General features: G+C 45.6%; 1 protein-coding gene across 1 annotated transcript in view; it reads right to left on the reverse strand.

Moving 5' to 3' along the window:
* Positions 1-22,794, reverse strand: part of CCDC157 (coiled-coil domain containing 157) — a 204,934-nt gene that overhangs the window by 113,808 nt on the left and 68,332 nt on the right. The window contains exons 3-5 of the mRNA XM_086944736.1: positions 18,784-19,471; positions 14,857-14,934; positions 8,667-8,857 (exon numbers count right to left, since the gene is read on the reverse strand). Coding sequence (XP_086800862.1) covers positions 8,667-8,857; positions 14,857-14,934; positions 18,784-19,471 — 957 coding nt within the window. The remainder of the gene's footprint in view (positions 1-8,666; positions 8,858-14,856; positions 14,935-18,783; positions 19,472-22,794) is intronic.

The following is a 22,794-nucleotide window of genomic DNA, read 5'->3' on the forward strand; positions in this document are numbered from 1 at the left end:
GTATGTGAGAAGGTGTGTTAAACCTTGCAGGTATCTTAGAACGTACTTTGAGATTGATTAGGAGATTGGTGGGAATGACCTTGCTATTTGAGAAGAATAGTGCTCATCTGGGTTTGGGAGTCACCGTCCACCTCTTGTTAGTCAAAGGATGCATTGTTTTATCATGAACCGTTGCTAGTGGAAGCTAAACCTAAAGTTGTTTGTATATTAATTAGGGCCTATTTTCTAAGTTCTCATGAGACAACCTAATCACTCGATCATGATTAATTTTCAATTAATGAGTCCCAGAGCTATGGTATAAGTAAATCAATGCCATGCAAAATTCGGTTAAGACTAGTGTCTCATTGTGTATGAAAGTAAGGATAGTTTGAGAACTATTATACAGTTGTGCAATTATGCTCTAAAAATTTTAAGTTTACTAACAAGAATATAAATCAAAAAAGAACACAGACAAATAAACACTTGAAACCCAGTGTAACATCACAAACTATATGCCATGTTTTGGCACGGACACTGCTTTGACGCTTAATAGAGTGTGAATCTTAAAAACATATATATGATCAAGAAAACTGAAAACACAGATTTGGAAATTACAATTTGCACACATTAGATAAAAAATGTATGAAGAAAGAGAAATTTAGAGTAACAGAAGAATCGTTAAAGAGTGCTTTAAAACATAAGAGATAAGTATTCATGCAAATGTATACAATTGTAATACGTGGAAGAGAAAAGCTTAGCCTAGTGTGATTAAAGAGTGTTATAGGGAAATAATATGGAATAGGAATGTTGGCGGTATTACTACTAAAAACGTGCTAGAAGTTTGAAATTTAGATAAAGATATTAGAAATTATATAGGTTATGAAAATGTTGAAACTAATTTTAGATCTTGTAAGTAGAAAAACGTGAACTTTCATAGTATTAATGAAATTTGCAGTAATCAAGCATATCTAGGCATAAGTAATGCATTATGATGATAGTATATGAATATAAATACTGATTTATCAAAGTTATTATGAATTTATATAATTCAGTAATAATCGCAAATGCATGGTTGAAGTAAATGTGAAGTCAAGTTAAAAGCTTCGTGTTAGGACATGTCTAGCGTTTACCTTTACTCTAAATTCTTAACAATGGCTTAGCGACTGAATAATGTTGCATTTTCGTATTCCAAACTGTGCATTCCATGTTCTCTGCATAATTCCATTTCCGTGGGAATGGTAAAACCATGAACTGAATTACCTACAACGCTGTATATTGCTTTTTTGCTTTTCTTTGACAGCCGATGTGGACCTGTGAATCTTTCCGTTCTCATGGCGAACATGGGAAACTTTGCTGATGTTTCTATTCTTTAGATGGCCCAATGTGCATCCTGGACTGGTGATGGTCTTTCGATGGTGGTGTGACACCACATGACACGGACATTTCATTATGAATTTATAAAAGAAGAAACCACTGAAATGGGCATAACACTCAAATTATTTTTGGCTGAACGCACATAATTTATTTTGCTTATGGGTTGAGACCCACTTGATTGGTTGGTCTGAGCACTTGATTTTTTTTTCTAATTGTGTGCACAGAATACTCTATTCTTTCATCTATTTCCTATTCAGACTAAACTCTGAGGATTTTCAAAATTATTTTACCTTTCTTGCCGAAATTTAACTAGAACTATCCTCCTTTTTTAGTTTTTTGGACAATGCCCAAAGAGACTTTCAAATGTCTTTTTTCTACGTCAAAGTAGGTTATTGATGTAAGTCCATCCTACTAAATTATTGGTAGCAGGAGTTTGAGGGTAGGTTGTTTAGTGCTCTTATTAAAACTGTTACATCTCTAACTGAAATGCTAAAGATATTGCTTATTCTAATGAGTTTTGATTGGGTAAGGATTCAATTCAAAGAGAGAAAGTGATGGTTGTGTTCGGGTAATTTTAGAATCACCCATCCTATTGTCAGAAAAAGATTAATCGAGGAAGGATGTATGCCTTTTGGGTTATGGATCCGGTTTATGAGGTATAGAACTACATGGGAGATCACTATACTTGTAGGAGGGCCCAATAAATGTATTTCCAATTTATGACATGTCACATAGTGAGCAGAGAAAAGAGAAATATAAAAAACTCCATCCCCTTCATGTCTGAACCATTTCTTCGTGTAGGAGCTCTTTTTAGGCATCAGTCTCGTAACAGTGCCAACCCCTTCCAACAAGTCTTGACAATATTTCCTGGGTTCTTCTCTCAAATCATGACCTGAAGGTTGCTACACTGCTACACAACCAGCTCTTGGCTCCTCATGGTCACACTTGCTATGTTATTTATTTCCTTAGCTATGAATTATTTAGGTCTTGACCGTCCTTTAGTACTAATTTCTTAGAAAACTGGACATACACACAATAGACAAATGATTCTGAGTGACCAAACAGGCACTGGGGATTTTTGGGAAGGAGATGGAAGGGGTGGGGATGGATTTATTGGCTTGGTGTACTATTCCCATTCGCAAACTAGGGACGTGATATTTGTAGACCGATTGGTTTAGCATTATATTTGTGATGCTATCCATGTGGGGATAGATTGCATTGAAAATTATACATTCACAGTAAATTGCACATTGGCGTGCCTGATGTATACTAATTAGGTGGATTGCAGTTTTCAACCCTTTGTGATGGGCTGCAAGTGTAAGGATGGAGGCCTGAATGGAACAGCAAACCTTTGTCCAAACATTTACAGTCTCAAACATGAAACACGTTTTTCTAAAGCAACCCATTTCCATTAAAAGGGCAGTGCTGCTTTAAAAAATGTTTTTTCTTTTGGGAAGACATCAAGGAGAGCAAGCATTGGCCTCTAGATCCCTCACACCCTGCGCCCCACAACGCAAACATCATGATTAATAAAGGAGAAGATTTTGCTTATGAAAAGGGGCCGCACACAACTTCGCCTCAGGGCAAAACGCAGGAGGGCGATGGCGGAAAGAAGGTCACCCTTGATGACATCATGAAGGCCCTTGCTAATGTACAATCGACAGTTGGGACAATCTCCACGGACGTCACCCTCCTCAGGGCGGACCTTCACAAAATGGCGGATAGGGTGAAAGAGGTGGAAATAGAGACGAAATCCCTGGTTCAGGACACGTCGGAACTCCAAATATCTATGGTGCGCCTAGAAAAGGATAATAAGATGCTAACGGAAAAGCTGGGCGACCAAAAAGGACATGCTCGGCTAACAACGTGAGGATTATTGGTATTCCGGAGACGGAGGGGGCCCAGGCGATGGATCTATATGTCGAGGAACTGATAAAAACCAGGCTACAGCCTAAGGGACTGTCACAATTTTTTTCGGTCGAACGTGCACATAGGGTACCTGGGGAAGGCCGAAGCCAGGGGCCCCGCCGAGACCGGTCCTTGCCCGTATTTTTAACTTTAGGGATAGAGACGCCATTCTACAAGCAGCAAGAATATCCCCCCCCTATCCGGATACTAAACTCGGTCGTGACCTTCTTCCCGGATTACACGGCGGCTGTTTCAAGGAGGCGTCGCAGCTTCTTCGAAGTCAAGAAATTACTCCGAGCCCAGGAGTTACAATATTCTATGCTCTTCCCTGCAAGACTCAGGGTAGTGGTTGAGGGACAGACTTGGTTTTTTGACTCCCCTGAGGTGGCCAACGAATGGCTGGAGGGTTGGCTCCCGGTGACTGGACCGGGCCGAAAACCAAGATCTCAACGTCGCAGAGAGGCAGACGATTTCCCACATGCCCTGAACTCTGGTAGCCGGGAGGCTCATCGAGAGATGCCCCTAGATGAGGAATGACATTGGCAGTGTTGCAGACAACGCCTAGTGCATGATACGGATATTTGAACTTTTCTGTTTTGGCTGGCTTGTGGTCCTGGACTGGGGTGAGCCTGACGGGCTCCGAAAGGCTGTTGCCTCGTAGAACTCTTTCCCCCGACACGCAAGTATTGCAGCTATGGGAGGGAAGAAGCACTCTGCTGAGTTGGGGTGGCGGGCAGTTGTAGGTTCGCTAAGCAGGGAGGCAGGTGGTGTTTGGGTTGGGAAGATACCTGATCTGTTTGATTTTGTTGATTCCATTGTATGCATGGTTTTCTTTTTGAGTTTTGTTACACACAGGCTGGACAGGACAGTGACTTCTTTTGCTACAATAACGCTACAGGATATTCGCACTCCTCAATTCTTGATGCACCTCACCTTTACTGATGGCTGACACTATTTCACAAGAGCAGACGGCTCCACTTACGACACTCACTCTAATGACCTGGAATGTCCGTGGGCTGGGAGACAAGGTGAAGAGGGGTCTTGTACTGCAATATCTGAAACGCTGCGGTCCTGCGGTGGTCTTATTGCAGGAAACACACCTGGTGGATTCCACGGTCCGGGCTATGGATCGCTGGGGATACAAGATGATTGCCCACGCTGAGTTTTCCTCGGGCTCTAGAGGCACGGGGATACTCATTAGGAAAAACTTCCCCCTAGTGATCAAACAAACACGAGTTGACGAACAGGGTCGATTCGAGGCCATTACCTGTCAATGGGAGGGACGGCTATTTAATATTGTCTCCGTCTATGTGCCGCCCGCACTCCACACACAGGCCCATGCTGCTCTTACGGCGTTTCTATTGCAACTGCCGGTGGCAACACTTCTGATAGAAGGCGACTTTAATGAAATCCTTGACGATACACAGGATAGATTCCCTATTAGACGGGACACGAGGGGTGGGAGCCGTTTGCTTGGTCTTCTGGATGCCCTTGGATTTACAGACAGCTGGAGATTCAAACACCCGAATGAAACACGTTACACTTTCTACTCCGCACTGCACAACTCCCTCACACGCATTGACTATTTCCTGACATCCGCAGATGCCCTACAGGGGGTAGACAAGGTCACTATACGCCCTAGGGGCATATCCGATCATTCCCCGATGCTGCTCAAATATACCTTTCATCAGGCTTGCAGGAGACGTATGTTCCCGATTCACGCTGGGTTCCTCCAGGTGGCGCCTATTATGTTGACACTCGCACTCAATACTAACCAATTTTTCCAAGAAAATCAGGGCTCGGTGGACTCGCCCAGTGTGCTCTGGGAGGCATATAGGGTGGTCCTTCGGGGACAGGCGATGGCTTCCATCACAGGTCATAAACGACAGCGGGGGCGGACTTGGACAGACTTGAGACTGAACTGGCTTCTGCCACTCTTGAGCAGGAAGCTCGACCCTCTCTAGGTTCTGCCTGTACGGTTCGACTTAAACAAACCGAAGTCCTTACCCTCCAGAGTGAGATGGCACATACGCAGATCCGAGCCACTCGGCATAGGGTCTACGAGTTGGGAGGCAAGGTCGGGGAAAATGCTGGCTTGGCTTAATAGGAAGGAAAAGGCGGATAAAGTCATCGTGCAATTACAATCACCTGAAGGCTCCATTGTCTCTGACCCTGAGGATATAGTTAATGTTTTAGCTGACCATTACGAACGAATTTACGCTCGCCAGTCGTCCTATACAATTGCGGAGGCGTACAACTACGTTAGGGATAACCGCACAAAACTCTCCCCGGAGGCTGCGCTTCTATTGGAGGCGGACATTACCATTGAGGAGGTGGAGACAGCTACCTATGCACTCTCATCTGGCAAGGCGTTGGGACTAAATGGGTTCCAGGTAGAGCTACATAAGAGAACGATACAAACGACGGCTCCCTTTTTTCTGAATATGCTCTCCGACAGCCTCAAGAATGGGGAGCTACCAAGGGATCAGCGCTTAGCTACAATTGTTGCTATTCATAAGCCGGGCAAATCCAAGACAGACTGTGCCTCCTACCGTCCAATTTCTCTTGTAAATGCGGAGCCTAAGATATTGGCTAAATTGCTGGCGACGTGACTGACCCCGTACCTCGAGACACTGGTCCACCCAGACCATTCGGGGTTTATGCCGCACCGAAGCACGGCCCTTAACCTCCGACGGCTCCAGGCGGTCTTGGCGCGCATTGCAACTATTAAGGAGCCTGCGGTTATCCTCTCACTAGACGCTACTATGGCGTTCGATACAGTAGAATGGCCCTACCTATTCGCAGTGCTCCTGCACATGGGGTTTGGCCCCAAGTTCTGCGCCTAGATTTGGTTATTGTATACTAAATCCCTGGCACATGTCACGGCTAATGGACACATTTCGCGAGACTTTCCCCTTGGTCGGGGGACAAGGCAGGGATGCCCGCTGTCTCCGTTGCTTTTTGCTCTGCTTCTGGAGCCACTCGCAATTTGGCTTAGATGGGAGCCCTCTATCAAGGGGCTCCGTTGGACCGATGGGAGGGAGAATCGCATATCCCTATATGCGGATTATATCCTTCTATACCTCACCTCTCCCAAAAAAACTATTCTCGAGTTGTTAAACGTCTGTGAGAAGTTTGGTAGAGTATCCGGTTACAAGATCAACTGGACTAAGTCCATCCTCTATGTTCTCGTTGGCCCCACGCCTGCCTTGCCCCCGAGCTGCCCCTGAGGACCTAGACGACGGCATTTAGATACCTGGGTATCTTCATCACACCAGACCCTGACGAATTCTACTCTCTAAATCTTCGCCCCCTCCTTGAGAGGTTTCGGCGCGACGTCATGGTGTGGCAGACTCTCCCCATTACACTTCTGGGCAAGGCCGCGTTATATAAAATGATGGCACTTCCCGCTTCCTCTATGGGCTTGAAAATTCCCCGTCATTGGTCCCTGAAGCGTATTTCAAAGCAATAGCAGCAACAGTATCCCATCTGCTGTGGAACGAGAAGGCACCCAGAATTGAACAAGATAAGTTGACTAGAAGCTGGTATGATGGGACGATAGCACTCCCAAATATTGAACTATACTACTGGGCGGCACATCTCAAACAAATTAACTTCTGGTTGCACGCCCCACAAACTGAAACGGCATACTTCGCTGATAGACACTCTTTGGAAGGCAAGGGACTGCTTCGTAATCTCTATAGCCGCCGCACCCCCCCTCCCCCCCCCCCCCCCAGATCTGATAGGTCCAACGCAGCATTCCGTTCAGTTATGGTACAAAGCCAACAGACGTCTTAAATGCTCTAGAATCATTACCCAAATGACCCCACTGTGGGACTCCTACCAACTCGGCTTCCTCCGTAATAGTAAGGGGTTTTAGGCTTGGGACGCTATAGGCATATCGGTGGTGGATGATCTCTGGAAGAAGGGTGAGGTGGTGGAATTCGCCCACCTTCAAACGCAATCCGAAATGTCACAGACGGAGAGGTTTCGATACTTACAAATTAAACATGCACTGCAGTCGACTATACCGACAGGCACTATTTTGCAGGAGTCCTCTCCTCTTGAGGATAGACTCTTGACAGAGCACATGCAGGGCAAGGCTATTTCCTTCACTTATAGGAAGCTCATTAACAACCTCCCAGACATGACGTCCGCGCTGAAGCAGGCCTGGTCTGTGGAAGTGGGTCCCTTTGACGACTCTGACTGGCAGGAGGCCCTTTCCTCACCACGGGAGACTGCCATTCCCTCCAGGCTGAAGCTGGTCCAACTTAAGGTACTCCACCGCACATACTACACCAGGACGACCCTATTCAAAATAGGAAAAGCTACGCACAAATTCTGTCTATGTAACTGCGGGGAAGAGGGAACATTCTACCACACCATCTGGGACTGTAGGAACATGACATCATACTCGACAGCAGTGATGCGCACTATTTCCCAAACGATAGACATCTCCCTGCTGCCGGAGCCTCGCCGCTGTTTGCTTAATGTGTGGGAACCTAATGATCTTAACCACCGGCAGCAGGACTGGGTGATGCTGGGCATGTTGATGGCAAAGCGCAACATCGCCTTGCTGTGGGGCTCGGCTTTATCACCGACGCTCAATAAACGGTGCAATGATATGGACGAGGCAATGGTGGCAGAAAAAGCTGTCTACATCCACCGGGGCTGCCCCGGGAAGTGGGGGGAAATTTGGGGGGCTTGGAACAAGTTTTGTGGTGACATTTGTAAGCCTCCAGGTGTTGTTGGGGTAGAGGAGGACCTGGACTAATTGGCTGAGCCAGGATGTGAGGGTGGGAAAATGTGGTGTTTATGTACTTTATTTGATTTTAATTGAATTTTGGGCAGGGTTGCAAAAGCCCTCTTACAAGCTGGAAGGGCTTTTCTGACACGTAAAAAGGGTCCTGTAATTCGTGGTCTCAAGCCCTGTCTGATTTTGTGAATTGCAGGCTTTGCAATAAAAAGATACCTTTATACATATGGCCCTATGTTTTGAGAGTTTTTCATTAGGGAGAAGGATAGCTCATAATGTGAATGGAGGCAAAGTACCAAATTAGCTCTAACCGACAATGTCAAAAGTAAGAGAATAATAAAATGATATCTCTGCTGAGTCTGGTCTACAGTAGTTATTCAGTTTATGGCTGTGTGAATAGAAAATCAACATATGTTTTAAAACTCTACTAAAAGCCTGAGAATGTTCTCTCTCAACGTTCTCTTTCTCAAGACATGCACAGCAGATAACCTGGCATTATGACACAGCTATAGCTTATACGTCCTCTTGCCAGAGTACAGCCTGCCTATGGGTGCTTCCTCTGTATGTGTAGTCTCTGTGTGTTTTTGAATTGTGACATTGCCTACACTGCACGTAATGGCTATATAGCACAGCCATAGGTAGCTTTTACCTCCTCATGCCTGAGCAGACTCTCTCCACGGGCCCTCTCCTTCTCCAGCTCGGTGTTCACACTGCGTAGTTCCTGGCTTGTAATACGCAACTGGTTCGTGAGGAGTTTCACTTGCTCCTCTAGGGCAGTCACTTCACTCTTATCCACCAATTTAGTCTTCATTTCCATCAACAGTTTCTCCTTGGTCAGCTCTAAAAAAAACAACCAAAATGTGTTACTCATCTTGAAGGCAGACACTTACCTATAGAGAGGATGGTCACTCACCAGTAAAACTGTGTGTCGGTGATACAAAATGTGGACAGACATCAGAAGCAAACATTGCAGAACGATTAAGAATATAAAATCTTATGGCAGATGAGAAGCACCAGGTTAACTAAGAGTGGCTGTTTCCATTTCAAACCAAGAGCCACAATTGTATTTAATAACACATCTTCTGAAGCACTGCAATAGTCTAAGACTTCTGGGGGGATGAACAGAAAATTACATTAGGAGATGACAGATTTATCAAGATTTTGATAATGTCACATATAATCAATGGTCACATGTAGGTTTCCCTGTAAGATCCTATTATTTTAACTAACATCTGCTGGTCTCCAGTTATACTGCCTTTTCTTAGGTAAGAGAGACTTCTATCAAACAGGGTGAAGTGAATTCCTAAAAAGTGGGCAGGTTACCGATAAAATATGTTTATTTAAAATAAAATACCAAATCATGAAGAGATTTTCTTCCTGTTCTTCCTGCTGCCCTGATTTCCAGACCTTTCTGGTAAGAAACATTGCACTGAGTGACTATTTTGGGGCATTTATAAGACGTGCAAGACAAACTAACTAGTCTGTTGAGGGTTGGCCTAGGAATGAGCAGTAACTTCAACTTGAAATTGGCAGCCACATGGTGCATTGGGGACTGGTCCGCTGCCAGGAGCAAAAAAAGATATCCGAAGGACAAATCATTTAAAATGGGAGGGAATTCAATTTCGTACAACCTTAGACAAAGAAGCATCTGCCTCTGTTGGTCACACACGGTTGTGCATGATTTCAAGTAGGGCTAAGCCTGCTCATGTACCAATGGAAATTAATTTGAAACTTCTCCAACAAGATCACTATGACTAACAGTAACACATTGAAAATATATACTGTCTTGACGTTGGGGCCAACACAGTGCACTTCTGATCTGAGACATGATACGTTTTTTAGGACCAGGTGCTAGTCTTCTGGTAGATTTAGAAATGTTGCTGCTTACAATAAGTATCTTTATGAGGATAAAGAACAATACTTTTGTTCATTCCAGTTGTAAACGCACCATTGGCTGAATAGTCTACTAGTGAACAGCAGATTTTGTTGACTGTTTTTAGTAGAGTAGATAATTTTGACACAAGAACTCATATGAGTAGAGCACACATAATGCTGGGGTCAGATACTCATGATAATGATAATGAGAAGTACACTTGGTGTGCACATCATGTTAGCCAAGGCTTATCAATTATGTCTTTGCTGGCTGTCCAAGAATCAATATTATGGAAAATGTTTTGTGGGAGAATGTATTGACCAGAAGCTCCTGGGATCCCAGGATACAGTTAGATTTTGTCAGTGTATGGCTAACAGGGCGTTCCGTATTCATTCTTCCCACACACGTTTCCCAGTTCCTTCTCCCCTGGTTCTCCCCTGCACTCACGTTGCGTCAGATTCTAACAGGCCTATACCTCTGATATGCACATCCTATGAATACTGTTTACATCCCGATGGCACGTCTGTACCATTGTAATGTCACCAATTGGATTCAGATGTACTGTGAGCCCTTTTTGAAAAAAGGTTAATACAAATATTTAAAAAATAAAACAGGGCGATCCGTAGCTGTGTAATACTATCAGCAGAGAGTGCAAAGATTGTTAGATAGAAAGGAAGATGGCACAGTGTTCCATGGACCCCCACATCATCCCTGAACCAAGTGTGGCTATCCTAAGGTGAAGACAAACTAAGTTGACAAGATCAAACCAGATGACAGAACCAAATGAAGCTGCAGCAACCAAGAGGTTATCTAAAAGGCCAGAAGGGTTACCATATTGCAAATGGCAGTGAAGTTTGAAGCTTGATTGGACATTGTAGTTGCCCTTGACTATGAAAATAGTGTTGGGCATGTTTATTACTGATAATATGGAAAGAAGTGGTTGATGAGCTATTGCTTGATAGCTGGGAATATTTCAAAAGACAAAAAAGTGTTGTCCATAAATTCATAGATGACATGCCTCTACGGACACTTACAGATTCGGTGAGTAAGGACTTAGATGCCCCAATAACGATAGAGGAACTTCAGAGGGCACTCTCTGAGATGCGTCCCGGTAAAGCGCCTGGCCCCAATGGCTTTCCCTGTGAATTCCACAAGAAATACCAATCCCGACTGACAACTCAGTATCTAGCGGCATTGACGCACATTGTCTTCCACGGGATTGGTGCCATGCACAAATCGTGGTGTTTTTAAAGCCGGCTAGACCTCCTGAACATCACGCTTCTTATTGCCCGATATCGCTCCATAATGTAGAAGCCAAACTTCTCGCTAAGGTCAGAGCCAACCGCATTGTGCCATACATCACTTATCTAGTTCATACCGATCAAGCTGGGTTCACTCCGGGTCGTGCCACACAACATAATATCCGTCGTGTGCACAATGCGATAGCGACGGCAGACCGCCTGGAGAAGCCAGCTGCGCTTCCACTGGCCGATATCGATAGGGCCTTCGACTCCCTTAGTTGGACCTATCTCTTTGCACTCCTGCATCATATAAATGTCAGTCCCGCCTTCTTCAATATGTTCGACTCCTGTATACTGATATTACCGCGTTGGTTCGTACTGCTGACTCCACGTCACGGGCTTTCCCCATGGTACGGGGCACTCGCCAGGGCTGTCCCCTTTCTCCCTATCTTTTCGCTCTGGCTATGGAGCCGCTTGTGGCCTGGGTGCGCGTAGATGTGCAAATCCGGAGCTTTGAATGGTCACGGGAGGTCTCCGATACCATAGCTTTATATGCGGACGGTGTTCTGTTCTTCCTTACGCGACCGGACCGATCGGGACCGAGACTGCTTCGGATGATGCAGATCTTTGGCGAGATATCGGGACTCTATATGAACACCCGGAAATCATATCTAAGGCCCCTGCGGGGTAGCCGCCCGTAGGCGAATGGTCGGGCTGGATGACGGTTGTCCTGGATGGGTTTAAATATCTTGGGGTACATCTGTTGTTCTCCCAGTCGGTGTCTTGGGAAAATAATCTAGCCCCGCTACGGGCACAGACTCGCTCTTGGTCACATTTACCACTTTTGCATGATCTTCTTCACGGTCAGACCTAAAGTCCTTCCAGGAACTGCAGCAAGAGTATGAAATGCCCTGGTCACAATTTTATGAATACCTTCATTTTTCGTCATGCATTCTCCCCCTACATTACACATCAGGAAGCTCTGCCTGAGTTTAATCCCATAGAGGCTAAAGTGTTCATGGGTGAATTAGAAGCACACAAGATCACCAAGATCTATTGTACATTAGTGACAAATAGCTCCACTTCTCTTAGCAAAACACGCAAGGCCTGGCAGAATGACTTGGGCCCCCTGGATGAAGACGACTGGACGGAGGCTTTGGAGTCCCCACATGGTGCTTCTATCACAGCACGGTTAAGGTTCATACCATTCAAATACCTGCATCGCGTTTATTACAACAGATATAGGCTCTGGCGTGCCGGGCTTATTGAGTCCCCTCTCTGCCTGCGCTGCCAAGTTATGGACGGCACCCTCATACACACCGTATGGCAATGCAATACACTCCCTAGGTTCCGGCGGGGCAAACTCACATGTCTGTCAGAAGTCCTGGGCTGGGTTATCCCTTACTCGCCTCGGCTAGTCTTGCTTCACATTATGGATGGTATCGGGGGCAACATATATAAATGCCATCTATTGCTCCTGGGCCTCATGCTGGCGAAACGGGATATAGCAAGGGCATGGAAAGACCCCTCCCCACCACGGGTCGGGACATGGAAAAAGGTCCTTGATTTCTGCATGGGTCTAGAATTACCAATCGATAACGCGAGAGGATGTCCCCAGAAATATCCCAAGATCTGGAAGAGATGGGCAGACTATCGGGGATTATATTTGGAACCTATCCCAACTGAATTGTTCGATTAGTAGTGGGTGAAAAGGCTGTATTGTGGATGGGAGAAAACGGCTGTCATTGTATAGGTATGCGACTGGGGTGGCGAGGAAGGGCATGCATTGTATTGTTTATTAGATATATGACACTCTTGTTTATAGCTGGCGGAATATATTTGGAGTGGTGTGGCTCACTGGTTAGAGGCGGCAGACCCGGAAGCAGAGGTCGGCCTGGGACCAGGGTTCGATTCCCGACGCGGCAGGGTCTTGGGCCATGGTCAGCGGACTCGATAATTCTCGCCTCAGTGCCTACTCCAACCATGGGTCCCACTCAGCAACTCTGGGCAATAGCTTGCTTAATCTCTACTAACGGCCCCATCAGCGCCGGGGATGCTTGTCTTCACCTTGGAGATGCCCAGGAGGGACCATCTCACAGGGAAAGCCAGGATGGGTTCCCCAGCGGTATACAGCGCCGGGACGCCCCTTTGCTGGGGCAGCTGTGCGCTTTACAAGTATACAACATTTAACATTTATTTGATTGTATTCAATTTTGAACTGTTCTATTGCAATTCAACAGTCGACATCACTATTGCAACTCTGTACATTGTGCTACTGGTTAACCTGGGCTGGCCAGGCTTGGTACGGCTGTTGACAATAACATTTTGTTGCGAAAAAAAAGATAAAGATGTGGCAGAGGAAATAGCAACCATTAAAATGTGTCTTTTAGTTTACAATTGTATAAATATTTCTCAGAGGAAGGTACCAATCATCTTGGCGATAAGGGCAGCAAAATGTTTTCATTTACACAGTTATGTGTAAAATCAGTACTAGAATAGGAAACTAGTTTCATTAAAAAGATGGAAATTAGAAGAATGCACATTGACAGTAAGGCAGAGACATGGGTTGATGGCTTCTGAAGAAGATTTATGTTTATTAGAAACATAAAGGTTATCCCAGAAATAATCTGAGATTTTGTGGTATAATTCTGCAGAATCAGCAATGGTTACTAGGGTAACAGGCCTAATTCCCATACAATTCTGGTGGCAGAACCAATTTGCAGAGAATGGTAGTTATTGCCCTGATTTTCAGACCTAATCTTTTACTATTCTTTCTAGTTTGACCATCAGACTATTTGACTGATGGAGTGGACACCCAGACCATTCTGGAAACATCTCTAGCGACATTTCATAACGCAAACCTGACTTCCAAGCAATTCCATTTTCAGTCCTGGATACCAGTGTATCATTGCAACAGACTTGTCTTCCATCCAACTATTGAAAGAGGCTAGGCCCAAGGGACATTCCAGACACGGGTCGGATTTTTGGAATTTGCTGGTACACATGACAGGCTGCCTGGCCTCCAGAACAATCCAACAGTATGTGTGACTTGAACTCCATTCTGGTAATTGACTTATTATAGAGCTATATTTAGATGTTGGTTACCCCCCTCCCCTCCCCCCAGAAAAATCATGTGGGTCATAAACCAGAGCCCCTGATCATTCTGAGGACAGGCATGACTCCCAGAACACTGAGCCAACAAGCTTGATTCCACAACTATTCTGGTGACAGGCTGACTCCCTGACTAAATAACCCTTTGGGGGCTGTCTAATAGAGCATTCTAGAGGCAGTCCAGCTCTGAGAAATCCTTCCTTATTGGCTTTGACTTAAAACAGTCTTTACTCTTTGCCACATTCTTTGCGGCACCCAAAAGTCCTGCACAAAACTTAAAGCAATGTTATGTTATGTTATGTTAAGGTAGGCTTATAAAGCGCTCTGACACCGAGGGTTTCCTGGCGCTGATCTAGGTGCTGAAGGGGGCAAGGGAGATTAGCTAGATTGTGGGAATGACTTTCAGATTATCCAGATACAAGCAGCTTCTCTCCTATACAATACTGCTCAAGCTGAGGAGGGCCCATGGCCCAAAACTACTTCATTAGATAGGATTTCTGACATTCTAAGAATTGAAGCTTGTTCCGAAAGAAGGCTCTGGAAGCATTTCCAGTTCAGAAGGCCTTCTTCAAATGAAATTGCAGTGACTCCTAACTAAGGGTACTGATGCTCACCGAGGTCGCGAATGGTGCTGTGCTGTGACTTCAGCTCTTCTTTTAGGATTGAGACCCTCTCCTCGAGGACAGCAGCTCCTAAATAAACACAGAGGGGGATGTTTGAATAACAAATATTTTAATGAGCCAAGACAGCTGTCAATTATCTGAGAATTACTAGTTCTTATCTCAATTGATGCTAAACTTTCAAAAAAGCACATGTGCTTCTCTTAACAAACAGAAACAGGTTCAGCTTCTTCCAATACTGCAGCAGCTGCTATTTTTCCAACTTAAACATGTGCAGCTCTCCATACGACCACCAGCAACCATTATCTCTATAAACTGGCCACAAAGGGATCTTGTTCTCAACCACCAATACCCACTCTTAAACCAAATGAACACATATGTTGTGACTACCGTCACTAAACAGTATTTTCTTAAGGTGAGCATAAATGTATGTGAGCATAAATGTATGTTTTAACAATTCCAACAAAGCCCAAACACTCTCTTCCTAAATAACCAACAACTGTGCAACTTAGAAAACATAAATAGATGATAAAGTTGATAGCAGAAATAGTATATTTTGTATTAATTATGAACTGATTTTATTTCAGTCATGTGGCCACAGAAAGTATAATGTTGTTACCTTTAATAGAACAACATTTATTCCTGGCTCTTAACTCTTACTCTAACATAGGGTTCACAATTATTTAACTCCTGCAAGTTACAGTCTTAAAACACATGTCTTGGTTTCGTGATTACCACAAGACTTTTTATTACATATTGTTAACCCAAGATCCTACAGCTATTCTAGCCAGCATTGTTCGAATTATATGCACTACATGAGAGACGGGGCAGGGCAAACAATCCCCTTTAAAGGGATCATTCTCTATAGCAATGCGTTATAAAATAAATACAAGGATGAATGACCACCACCAAGAGAGACATGCCTTTAGTATTAAGGAAAAACAATAAGGTAGTGGAAGAAATGCTTGAAATAATCTCAGCCACTGGCAATAACCAGGGTCAACATTCCAGACCATCATTTTTCGTCCACTGTGCCATACCAGACAGAGACCTACCTTATGCAAATTATTCTTGATCCTGTTCCAATAGGAGCAGACCAGCCAGAACTGCCTGACCAGGTCCTTTCCAGATAAGAACACAAGCAATCCCAGAAAAGTTTCAACCTACGCAGGTCTATCAGTAAGGTACAGCTTGAGACCTTCAGCACGCTAAGTATGGGTTTCACATCTTGGCATACCTAACGCACTGAAGGTGTCTACCGCAAATACAACAAGCTTATGGAAGCAATGCTTGAATTGATCTCAGCCACTGGCAATTGCTCAGAGAACCAAGCTGAACCCGAGTGAAGAGGCCCAAATAATCTGAAACCGGCTCTGGGTTCTGGTTCAGAGAGCACCTGGCTTAGTAGTTCAGGAGGACTACATCGTTTGGAGCAAGACCAAGGCTGATTTGCATATAAGGATCTATTCTGAGGTCACGTGGTGGGAAAAATAATGATGGACTCACATGTGTCCCTGAGCAATTGCTGGTGGATGAGATTAATTCAAGCATTGAATCCTTCACGTTTTTTGTATTCTTCATTGTGTCACACTTTGTGTGAAGGGTATGCCCAGGAGTGGGTCCTGTGCTCTCTGTTCCACTCAAACCAAGCTGCACCCAATGGAAAAAGCCCAAATAGGCTGAAGCCTTTCTTGAGTTGCTTGTCTTCTGGTTCAAAGAGAACTTGGGTTAGCAGTTTGGGCAGGACTGTTCCTACTGGACAAGAACCAAGGCTGATTTGCATAAATCAGGGTCTAATCTGAGGTGACATGTGAGCAAAGAAACGATGGACTGAAATGAAGCCCACATAATTGCCAGTGGCTGAGATTAATTCAAGCATTTCACCCATCACTTTATTGTATTCTTCTTGTGACACTCTATGTGCGACAAGTATTCACAGACGTGGTCCTGTGCTCACTGAGCGCCTGGAACCAAGGAGCACCAGACTGAAAAAGCCAAAGAGGCCTAATACTGCTCTTGGATTGCTTGTGATGTGGTTCAGAGAATAGCTGGCTTAGCAGGTTAGGCTGGACTGATACTACTGAAGCAGGACCAAGGCTGATTTGCAAATGGCAGGGTCCAATAGGAAACAGTGGGAATGGCAAAATAATGAGGTGCTGGGATGTGGTTCAAGTACTTGCCAGTGGTTGAGAGTAATTCAAGCATTCCAGTAATCACTTTTTTGTATTCTTCATTGTGATGCTTTATTTGGGACGGGTATGCCCAGAGTTTGTCCTGTGCTCATTGTGGCACAGGAACCAAGCTGCACCTGACTGAAGAGGCCCAAATCGGCTGAAACTAGCCTTTGGTTACTTGTGTTCTATTTCAGATATGACCTGGGTTGGCTGTTTAGGCGGGACTGTTTCCATTGGAGCAAGACCAAAGCTGGTTTGCTTATAACTGTGTTTAATCTGCGGTGGCAATGTGTGCAAAAAGAATCATGGGCTAGGGTGTGACCCAAAGTTACTACTAGTAACTGAGATTAATTCAAGCCTTCCATCCATTAGTTTGTTGTATTCTTCATTGAGTATTATGGAATCAGGGCACACCTTAAAATAAGAGAGCTATAAAGAAGTTGTTAATCTCTTACTGAGATAAAGTTCTAGTCCCTTTCCTATAGCTTGTCTTAACACTTGTTATAACTTACGATAACTGAAAATGTTCTCTATTTTGGCAAAGCTGTGGTCCTATATGGTAAGGTTTGACAACATAATGAAATTTAGAAGTAGTGTATGTGACACCCACGTATCCTGAAATATTTGCCTGACTAATGTCGTAATGTCAAATACATGAAACATTGACTTTTGACAGACAGAATGTTTGGAATCAGATTCCTCAACCAACATAAATATTTCTCCCTGATATTTAGATACTTAGGACCTGATTCACAAAGGCAAATTTACAATTTTGTATAAGTTTATGATTGCTTGCTATTCACAAAGGGAGTTACAAGTAGTATCTATATGAGTGCATCCTAGTATGCTTGTTTCCAGGCCAGGGAGGACCTGGCCTGGCAGTTCGGGCGGGACTGTTCTCATTGGGTGCAGGGTCAAGACTGATTTGAATATGGCTGGGTTCAAATTGGAATGGCATGGTGAGCAAACAAACTATGGATTTAGGCCCAGATCTACGTACTTGGGTGAACGTATGACATTGATCTGGAATCTGTCCATCAATTGTTCTTTTTGTATCCACACTTAAAAAGACCTATCTTTTTATGAGCCAAGACTCCGCATTTGTAAAGATACAACTCGTTAATCCCTTTGTATATAGCAAACAATCATAAACGTATACAAAAGTGTAAGTTTACCTTTGTGAATCAGGCCCAAAGTCTTCCATAAATTAAGCTATTGTGGAAACAATCATTCTAAACAGATGACAGTTATTGCGCTAAATCTTATCCAAACTGCTTAATCTCACTAGGATAAACTTAATCCCGACCCTCCATGTTAACTGAAGCCTTGAGCTATGCCACTCCTCCTGAAATAACACTTGTTAAATAGTGTTTCTCCTTGTTTATTTTAGAACTTCCTATTCTCAATTAGTGCAATGTTCTAAAAGCATTACAGCTCTTCTGCCTTAGGTCAAACCAACTGTTAATAGCACTCTTTCTCGACCCGGGCTTATTACCCAGGAGAGGGCCTTTAACAACGTGTATAGCACTCTGCAGCAGACAATCATGCTGTACTATGATATTACAAATAAACCAGGAGAAACAGAAAGAAACACATTGGAATTTTGAAACAGGAAGTCTGTACCAATTGTTACTGGCCCTCTGCCGCTCCTCTGTTTCAATGGAGCTTTCAGACCTCTAAAGTTCTATTCCAAGTTTTACCACTGTCTGTACTTCAACACAAACATGCCCTGGGAATAGTACCTGACCTTTCTTCAACTCATCTTTATCCTTTTCAAGTCTGGCGACAACTTTGAGATTCTCTTTCTCCTTTTCCTCCATTCGCTGCTCAGATACTTTGGCCTGCCATTGCTGCTCTTCTTTCTCCCTCTGAAGTACTCGGTCAAATGCCTCAATACGCTGTTTCTGCTCCTCCTTTTCCTTCTCTGATTCTTTAAGCTTTTCCTTCAGAGGACTGACTAGTTGCATGAGCTCTGAGAGGTGCTTGTTGATTCGGGACAGATCTTTGCTCTGCTCGCTAGCCCAGTATCTCATCTCCATAGCAGACAGTAGCTTGTTCCCCACAGTATCTTGGATGACTTCCTGGAACTTGCATAAGGAAGATGGTAGGTTTTGACTATTGCAAACACTAATAATTAAATTATTGACCTCATGCAGGCTGGCCTGAGCAGAAGCGCATGCATCGCAGGGCACCAGGGATGCTTCAAATGTCTGAGAACCAATGGTACGTGTGTCTTTTGCAATAGAGAGGGACTCTGGCCGTGCCTCATGTGTGCCAGCTGCAGAGAAACGTCTGCCTTGAGAGTAGTTGGACCTGGCAGAGCAAACTTCCACTGAAGACATTTGTGATGTTGACCGTTTTTGTTTCTCATTCAATTGACTCACTGCCTTGACTTTTGCTTGAAGTGAAGATGTATTTTCTCTGCCTGAATGTTTCTAAAAAATAAACAAGAACAGAAGAAATAAATGGTATATATCAAACAAAGAAGCAGTTCTATTGATCATCTGAAACTGTAATGAGACATCACAGAACACGGTCTAGATTGTGGGCTAAAATCTGTTTATATTGAACAAAACACAATTACATAAAACAAGCACTGGCGTTGCCAATAGGTCTCGCAGTAGGAAAGTTGGAGCTATTGGTTTTGTAAATGACAAAGCCCTTTATGTATTTAAAATGATAACCAAAGTGAAAGGCATTGTTATTTGCAATTGTAATGGCTCCAACTGTCGTACTGCGAGACCTATTGGCAACGTGAGTGGTTTTTCCTGTGTGAGTGGCGTTGCATGTGTGAGTGGCGTTGCGTAGTTGAGTGGCGTTGCGTAGTTGAGTGGCGTTGCATGTGTGAGTGGCGTTGCATGTGTGAGTGGCGTTGCGTAGTTGAGTGGTGTTGCGTAGTTGAGTGGCGTTGCGTAGTTGAGTGGCGTTGCGTAGTTGAGTGGCGTTGCGTAGTTGAGTGGCGTTGCGTAGTTGAGTGGCGTTGCGTAGTTGAGTGGCGTTGCGTAGTTGAGTGGCGCTGCGTAGTTGAGTGGCGTTGCGTAGTTGAGTGGCGTTGCGTAGTTGAGTGGCGTTGCGTAGTTGAGTGGCGTTGCGTAGTTGAGTGGCGTTGCGTAGTTGAGTGGCGTTGCATGTGTGAGTGGCGTTGCATGTGTGAGTGGCGTTGCATGTGTGAGTGGCGTTGCATGTGTGAGTGGCGTTGCATGTGTGAGTGGCGTTGCATGTGTGAGTGGCGTTGCATGTGTGAGTGGCCTTGCGTAGTTGAGTGGCGTTGCGTAGTTGAGTGGCGTTGCGTAGTTGAGTGGCGTTGCGTAGTTGAGTGGCGTTGCGTAGTTGAGTGGCGTTGCGTAGTTGAGTGGTGTTGCGCAGTTGAGTGGCGTTGCGTAGTTGATTGGCGTTGCGTAGTTGAGTGGCGTTGCGTAGTTGAGTGGCGTTGCGTAGTTGAGTGGCGTTGCATAGTTGAGTGGCGTTGCGTAGTTGAGTGGCGTTGCATGTGTGAGTGGCGTTGCATGTGTGAGTGGCGTTGCATGTGTGAGTGGCGTTGCATGTGTGAGTGGCGTTGCATGTGTGAGTGGCGTTGCGTAGTTGAGTGGCGTTGCGTAGTTGAGTGGCGTTGCGTAGTTGAGTGGCGTTGCGTAGTTGAGTGGCGTTGCGTGTGTGAGTGGCGTTGCATGTGTGAGTGGCGTTGCATGTGTGAGTGGCGTTGCATGTGTGAGTGGCGTTGCATGTGTGAGTGGCGTTGCATGTGTGAGTGGTGTTGCGTAGTTGAGTGGCGTTGCGTAGTTGAGTGGCGTTGCGTAGTTGAGTGGCGTTGCGTAGTTGAGTGGCGTTGCGTAGTTGAGTGGCGTTGCATGTGTGAGTGGCGTTGCATGTGTGAGTGGCGTTGCATGTGTGAGTGGCGTTGCATGTGTGAGTGGCGTTGCATGTGTGAGTGGCGTTGCATGCGTGAGTGGCGTTGCATGTGTGAGTGGCGTTGCGTAGTTGAGTGGCGTTGCGTAGTTGAGTGGCGTTGCGTAGTTGAGTGGCGTTGCGTAGTTGAGTGGCGTTGCGTAGGTGAGTGGCGTTGCGTAGGTGAGTGGCGTTGCGTAGTTGAGTGGCGTTGCGTAGTTGAGTGGCGTTGCGTAGTTGGGTGGCGTTGCATGTGTGAGTGGCGTTGCATGTGTGAGTGGCGTTGCATGTGTGAGTGGCGTTGCATGTGTGAGTGGCGTTGCATGTGTGAGTGGCGTTGCGTAGTTGAGTGGCATTGCATAGTTGAGTGGCGTTGCGTAGTTGAGTGGCGTTGTGTAGTTGAGTGGCGATGCGTAGTTGAGTGGCGTTGCGTAGTTGAGTGGCGTTGCGTAGTTGAGTGGCGTTGCGTAGTTGAGTGGCGTTGCGTAGTTGAGTGGCGTTGCATGTGTGAGTGGCGTTGCATGTGTGAGTGGCGTTGCATGTGTGAGTGGCGTTGCGTAGTTGAGTGGCGTTGCGTAGTTGAGTGGCGTTGCGTAGTTGAGTGGCGTTGTGTAGTTGAGTGGCGTTGCATAGTTGAGTGGCGTTGCGTAGGTGAGTGGCGTTGCGTAGGTGAGTGGCGTTGCGTAGGTGAGTGGCGTTGCGTAGTTGAGTGGCGTTGCGTAGTTGGGTGGCGTTGCGTAGTTGGGTGGCGTTGCATGTGTGAGTGGCGTTGCATGTGTGAGTGGCGTTGCATGTGTGAGTGGCGTTGCATGTGTGAGTGGCGTTGCGTAGTTGAGTGGCGTTGCGTAGTTGAGTGGCGTTGCGTAGTTGAGTGGCGTTGCGTAGTTGAGTGGCGTTGCGTAGTTGAGTGGCGTTGCGTAGTTGAGCGGCGTTGCGTAGTTGAGTGGCGTTGCGTAGTTGAGTGGCGTTGCGTAGTTGAGTGGCGTTGCGTAGTTGAGTGGCGTTGCGTAGTTGAGTGGCGCTGCGTAGTTGAGTGGCGTTGCGTAGTTGAGTGGCGTTGCGTAGTTGAGTGGCGTTGCGTAGTTGAGTGGCGTTGCGTAGTTGAGTGGCGTTGCGTAGTTGAGCGTTGCGTAGTTGAGTGGCGTTGCGTAGTTGAGTGGCGTTGCGTAGTTGAGTGGCGTTGCGTAGGTGAGTGGCGTTGCGTAGTTGAGTGGCGTTGTGTAGTTGAGTGGCGTTGCGTAGTTGAGTGGCGTTGCATGTGTGAGTGGCGTTGCATGTGTGAGTGGCGTTGCATGTGTGAGTGGCGTTGCATGTGTGAGTGGCGTTGCATGTGTGAGTGGCGTTGCGTAGTTGAGTGGCGTTGCGTAGTTGAGTGGCGTTGCGTAGTTGAGTGGCGTTGCGTAGTTGAGTGGCGTTGCGTAGTTGAGTGGCGTTGCATGTGTGAGTGAATGAATGAATGAATGAGGGGAATCTTGTATCGCGCGAACTTAGCCCAGTGGGCGTCAAGGCGTTGCATGTGTGAGTGGCGTTGCATGTGTGAGTGGCGTTGCATGTGTGAGTGGCGTTGCATGTGTGAGTGGCGTTGCGTAGTTGAGTGGCGTTGCGTAGTTGAGTGGTGTTGCGTAGTTGAGTGGCGTTGCGTAGTTGAGTGGCGTTGCGTAGTTGAGTGGCGTTGCGTAGTTGAGTGGCGTTGCGTAGTTGAGTGGCGTTGCATGTGTGAGTGGCGTTGCATGTGTGAGTGGCGTTGCATGTGTGAGTGGCGTTGCATGTGTGAGTGGCGTTGCGTAGTTGAGTGGCGTTGCGTAGTTGAGTGGCGTTGCGTAGTTGAGTGGCGTTGCGTAGTTGAGTGGTGTTGCGCAGTTGAGTGGCGTTG

Source organism: Lissotriton vulgaris, chromosome 11, assembly GCF_964263255.1.
Source record: "Lissotriton vulgaris chromosome 11, aLisVul1.2, whole genome shotgun sequence".
NCBI classification, from domain to species: domain Eukaryota; kingdom Metazoa; phylum Chordata; class Amphibia; order Caudata; family Salamandridae; genus Lissotriton; species Lissotriton vulgaris.